Source organism: Sphaeroforma arctica (assembly GCF_001186125.1).
Source record: "Sphaeroforma arctica JP610 unplaced genomic scaffold supercont1.343, whole genome shotgun sequence".
In the NCBI taxonomy this organism is placed as follows: domain Eukaryota; class Ichthyosporea; order Ichthyophonida; genus Sphaeroforma; species Sphaeroforma arctica.
The window spans coordinates 5,618-12,096 of NW_014040215.1; the positions used below are offsets into that span (position 1 = coordinate 5,618).

At 44.9% G+C, this 6,479-nt stretch overlaps 1 protein-coding gene across 1 annotated transcript; it reads left to right on the plus strand.

Annotated features, from left to right (window-relative positions):
• Positions 1-372: 372 nt before the first annotated feature.
• SARC_05413 (hypothetical protein) lies at positions 373-5,950 on the plus strand (the record flags this gene model as incomplete). Its single annotated transcript, XM_014300721.1, has 8 exons — positions 373-463; positions 1,535-1,681; positions 2,233-2,324; positions 2,839-2,928; positions 3,349-3,438; positions 4,511-4,615; positions 5,743-5,835; positions 5,870-5,950. The coding sequence occupies 8 exons, from the start codon at positions 373-375 to the stop codon at positions 5,948-5,950; spliced, it is 789 nt and encodes a 262-aa protein (XP_014156196.1).
• Between the last annotated feature and the right edge of the window lie 529 nt (positions 5,951-6,479).

Sequence of the window (6,479 nt, forward strand, 5' to 3'; positions counted from 1 at the left end):
ATATACATAAATCCACACACACACACACACACACACACATATATATATATATATATGTATATACATGCATATATACTGGCTGGGGTGTTTATTCTTTATCTCAGTTGCATACGTCACTCATCACAAGAGTATGTAAGAGACTCTCGACGACGCTGCCACAGACTGGCACTGGAACTCCATACGCCATCACAGAGCGACTGAATTGCATGGAGGAATCGCAAGTATAAGACTTATAGATGTGTTTTAATAACTTTGTTTGCACGTTTGTAAACCGTTACCAGCACGAGGATATGCACGAGGCTTTCGGCGACACTACTGCAGACAAGAACTGGGTCTCTATACGAACTCTTGGGGGGACTCAATCTGGAGAAAATGCAGCAGATTGATATTCCCGAAGCCATCACAGCGCAATTTCTAACGGGGTTTCCGGAAAACTGGATGGTACTTGCGGAAGAATATTTCGGTAATGCGCCTCACCGTATGAGATATTTTGCGTACATATCCACATACACACACACACATAAGCTCACTCACTCTCTCACTCTCTCTCACACACACACACTCTCTCTCTTTCTTTCACATACACACACATACACACACAAGTGAATACTTCAACGATTATAATATGGTTGATTTCTCTCTCTCTCTCACACACACACTCTCTCTCTTTCTTTCACATACACACACACAAGTGAATACTCAACGATTATGATATGATTGATTTCTCTCGCTCTCTCTCACATACACACACACACTCTCTCACTCTCTCACTCTCTTTCTTTCACATACACACACACAAGTGAATACTCAAACGATTATGACATGATTGGTTTCTCTCGCTCTCTCTCACATACACACACACAAGTGAATACTCCAACGATTATAATATGGTTGATTTCGGTTGTGCACAACTTACTAGTGGAAGGGTGATTGATTGACAAGAGTATCGAATAGTTTACGGCCTTATCAATCTTGCAGTGGCTATGACACAAAGTGCGTTGCGACTGCTTCTTTCAATGCTATCGATGAAGCGAGTTCAGGTTAATTCTTTTTATTATTACAGAGGGATAACGTACATTGATCTCGGTTAGGCACCTCGTAGTACGGCGTTGGGCTAGCCGATGTTTCATTGGCTGTTCCATATAGTGCCAGAAGAGAGTGTGTTGAAGCGTCGTGGCTGGGTCACCCGTGGTACTGAGAAAGTCCTGGTAAACGAAGGCCCAGTGCGGTGATGACTGGGGATAGAGTGGGATGAGTGCAGGCTCATGCACTGGTGTTGTAGGGTGTGTGCACCACTACTTATAAACCCTGAAGACCAACTATAAACCCTGAAGACCAATGCTGCGTTGGAACGTGATGAAAACCCTGAACCCATGACCCTAAACCCTAAACTCCACACTCTACAATCACTTCTCCCAATCCCTGAACACCAACGTTAGGCAGTACATCTGCCAGCGGCAAGTGAGCTTGATCTCAAAACCCTAGCTGCCTGAACCCTAAACCCTAAACCCTAAACCCCGTTATTACTACACAGACACCCTCAAAGCCAGCGCTCAGCAGTATGCCAGTGACTCTGAGGACGAACGTCATGCCAGAGACATAGAGAGCTTTGCGCCCAATACGAAACCCGAAGAGAAGGAGAGCCACGCCACTGCAGCAGGCGAACGGGTGCCTGCTGGAGGTGAGTGAGGCAGCACCCAGGGATAGGCGATAGGGTGTAGGGTGTAGGGTTTTTGCACGGGGGAAATAGGCTATGGGAAAAGGTATCGTAAAATATAGGGTTGTGAAATAGATAGTTAGCATTATTTGGCGTGGTGGAGTGGTGTAGGGCTAGGGTTCAGCAGAGATCCAGCGGATAATTGGTGGTTTAAGTGCTTTAGGTTTAGAGTTTACGCGGAGGAAACGTGAGTGATCCAGGGTGTAGCGCTGAGGGTCAAGCGCACAAATCACTTGACTGAAGCTGAGTAGCCGCTTGTCGTTTGTACATGGTAGGTATCGCGACTGCCCACGAGGGTATGAGTTCCTCAACCTGTATACTTCGAGTGCTACCTGTTTATTTGGTCTAGGCCTACTATCAGCTGTGGTACGTATAAGCATGCGTATATCCCCCCGCACCACATCACCCGCTGGACCCTCTTGTTCTGCTCGTGCATGTATTATACTGTACGTTTAACGTTTACCGTCCATATGCTCAAACGGATCGAACACTGCTCTGGGAATACACTCTCTCAGAAGTCCACGAGCGCGAGAAAGACATTGACGCTGTGCCTAGCAGTGGGGACGAAGAAACTTCTGTGGCCACAGAGAAGAGCACCTCCGTCAAGGTAAGGTATTCGTTGCGCTTGTATTACTGAATGCATACACATCTGAGCCTATGTGCTGTATAAGTATAAGTATCAGCTGGCTTTGAAGTTCTCGCTGATGCTCAATAGTTTACGAAAGTGTATATCAGACTGGGTGTGTATGTGTGTAAATGTGTGTAAATGTGTGTATACGTGTGTATGCGTGTGTATATGTGTGTACATGTGTGTATATGTGTGGCATATGGTTTGTATCGACCGCGCCGTGAGTGGTCGCCTTGGCGTATGGCACCAGCTTATTGACTATCCCACAGTTGAACGGGCAGGATACAAGAATCATGCACCATAAACTGTAGGGTATTCAAAGTATTGGTATTGTCTTGGACAAATATAAGGCCCAAGGGGTACTCTTGGAATTTATTGTTGTTACATTCCAAGCCACGGCCCTGTCCTAAAATTTTAGGAGACAAGACATCTCCCCATCCCCATCTGAACACAAACCAAACACGTCTGTCTGTGGCATTGCTATTCCGTGCAGAAAAAACCTCAGTCACCGGCAAAGAACGCCCTTAAACCCCCCACCACGGCGAGAAAAACCCCTACCAAGGTGGGAAAAACCCATACCACGGTATGTACCAAGTACATCTGGGTGCGAACCCTCCACCCCACAGTCACAGCATTGACTGACCGATTTGGTGGATGAGTAGTTCCTAAAGAGTGATGGTGGTCAAAAGAAACACCCCCCCCTCCCCCCCCCCACACACACCTTTCATCAAGCATGTACGAGCAAACCAACCCTCACACACACCTTTGATAAAGCATGTACGAGTACATGGATGAATGTGTGCAACAGACCTCAAAGCCGCCGCAAGCATGCGTTGAATCCACTACTATATATATATATATATATATATATGTATATATATATGTATATAGTTTTCTAACTATATATATATATATATGTCTACATCTGTACACGTGTTCTTTTATTGTATCGTTTAACGTCCCTATAATTCATTTCCGTTCCCAACGCGAAACGCGGCTGTAGCGCGCCACCCGCTCACACCCCGAGGTCATTGTGCCGGCGGCTACAGAACCGACTCAGACGAGTACCACGAAAAAGAGTACTACGATAAGGGTGTGTATGCTAGACACTTGTGAGCCACTTATTTAAATAGTTACATCAGCTGGTGCAGGGACAGCTGCCAATCATTGCCATACGTTGAGCATTCACAGATGTAGTCACTATCCTTTCTCCGTGTGTGTAACTCGATGTAGTGGACGAGGCATGGGGAAGGCCACGGGGTTGTTTGGCAATTGCAGGGACCATAGAACTCTCGCACAATGCTTTCATTTGCACACCCTTACCTACCCTGACAAGTGCTCCTAGTTTTGGGTTTGGCAATTGCAGGGACCACAGAACTCTCGCACAATGCTTTCAATTGTACACCCTTACCTACCTTGACAAGTGCTCCTAGTTTTGGGTCTGTTTTTGTATTTTTGTGCCAGAACAAGTGGATTTACTTGTTGTTCTATGAGTGCCATATTTTAAAGTGGACTTGCTTGTTGTTCTATGTGTGCCATACCAAGAAGTGTACTTACTTGTTGTTCTATGTGTGCCATATTAAGAAGGGGACTTACTTGTTGTTCTATGTGTGCCATATTAAGAAGTGTACTTACCTGTTGTTCTATGTATGCCGTATTTAGAAGTGTACTTACTTGTTGTATGCATTTACAACTGTTTATATATGTAGTACGGAAAAGAAATCACATTTTTAATCCATATTCCATATATTATAAAAGAGCTCATATTATACATCCATAGACTTCGTCAACATTAATCATCCGGAGGATCTCTTCACGAACATGTATCTGCCTATCTGCGGTTGCAACACAAACGTTCACACCCCTTCCTCCCACGTTTCTTGCCACGGGTTGATATCTGAAATATCATATACTATTCCACGTTCCCGTGTGCTATTGTGGTTCCTCCTACCAATGTGAGTGCTTGTTGTATAGTCCCGTCACATATCTGTGCATAACCTCAGTTTGCTATTGTGGTTCCTCCTACCAATGTGAGTGCTTGTAGTATAGACCCATCTCATATCTGTGCATAACCTCAGTTTGCTATTGTGGTTCCTCCTACCAATGTGAGTGCTTGTAGTATAGACCCGTCTCAAATTTGTGCATCTCCTCATGCATGGTTACAGAAGGCTGGGCGCGCCCGTGCGGGCAGCGATGGTGGCTCGGATCACGAGGACCGAAGAGATACCAAACGGACACGGACAAGTACCCAGTTACCGCAGGAGAATCGGGTAAGTGGGATAGGGTATACTTGTACTGATAGGTGGGGTAGGGTATACTTGTACTGATAAGTGGGATAGAGTATACATGTACTGATAGGTGGGGTAGGGTATACTTGTACTGATAGGTGGGATAGAGTATACTTGTACTGATAGTTGGGATAGAGTATACTTGTACTGATAAGCGGGATAGAGTATTCTTGTACTGATAGGTGGGATAGAGTATACTTGTACTGATAGGTGGAATAGAATATTCTTGTACTGATAGGTGGGATAGAGTATACTTGTACTGATAGGTGGGGTAGGGTATACTTGTACTGATAGGTGGGATAGAGTATACTTGTACTGGTAGGTGAGATAGAGTATACTTATACTGATAGGTGGGATGGAGTATACTTGTACTGATAAATGGGATAGAGTATACTTGTACTGATAGGTGGGATAGAGTATTCTTGTACTGATAGGTGGGATAAAGTATACTTGTACTGGTAGGTGGGATAGAGTATACTGTGATAGGTAGCCGTACAAATATCCGACAACAATAGACAACAGACAATCAGCTCGGAAAATGGCGGCACGGTGTAGTCACACAAACCTGTAAAGCCGAGGAGAAATAAGTTAGTGAGTGAGACTAAGTGTATGTTCAGTATACTATCGTATAAGTTAGTGAGTGAGGCTAAGTATATGTTCAATATACTTTCGTACAAGTTAGTGAGTGAGGCTGTGTGTATGTTCAGTATACTATCGTATAAGTTAGTGGTATATGTTCATATAGCTCAGAAGCACGAGCACAGGACCCGACTCGCCTCTGCCGAATGCGGGACGTTGAACATACATATTTGTAGAGATAGGATAGACACGAGAACATATGCGACCTACGCCAACGGAATAGGTGGTGAGTCCGCCCAAGTGTATTTGCATGCATGTCAAAAGCACAGACATAGGACAAATGGCCTCAGAGGAAGGCGATAGATAGATAGTACACGGTGGCTATGCCCATGTAAGGGGCGGTGATTCATTGCAATACGTTTGATCCCCGGAGCTGCCTGAGGCTGGAGGGTAGTGTGTCTATACCATCTACGTATCGGGCAGGTGAAGCTCTGTTGTAACAGTACATTAATCCTGTGTGTCTTCTACAGGTAATTGCTCGCGAGGCCACAAATACAGCCCAAATCACCGATCCTGAAGCCGAAATACCCTCCATAACCAAACAGAATAGTTCCCATATCCAGGTATGCTGCATTTTGATATCACATCTGTCTACAGGAGCCGTTAGCCGTAGCACATGCGAGTGCCCTGTTGTGCTGTGTGTCTTGTGCCCCTTCACAGACTTGGCTGCAGACGTAGTGCCAGAGGGTGTCTGCAGGAGATGCATTCAATGTGTGTCAAGTCCATCAATCTGAATCATCCACCGGCTTTACATCAACCTGCTTTACATCCACCTGCTTCACATCCACCTACGTTACATCCGCCTGCTTTATATCCACCTGCTGTACACCCGCCTGCTTTACATACACTTGTGGTACATTCACCGGCTTTACATCCACCTGCTTTGCGTTCACCTGCGTTACATACACCTGCTTTACATCCACTTACTGCAGATGACAATTGACTCCGGAACTTCGGAGGATGAAATGCCTCCATCGAATAAAAAGTCTACGAAAACGCCCAAAAAGGTACGAAGGATATGCCATGTCTATGTAATGTATAGTAGTGTACATGACCAAAACCAAGTTCTGCAATGATGAATCAGGCCTAGCGCTAAGACTTATGTTGTGTAAAGTGACTTGCGACAGTTATCGTATATATATATATAACAAAAATAGATATATATATATATATTTACACACACACACACACACACACACACACACAC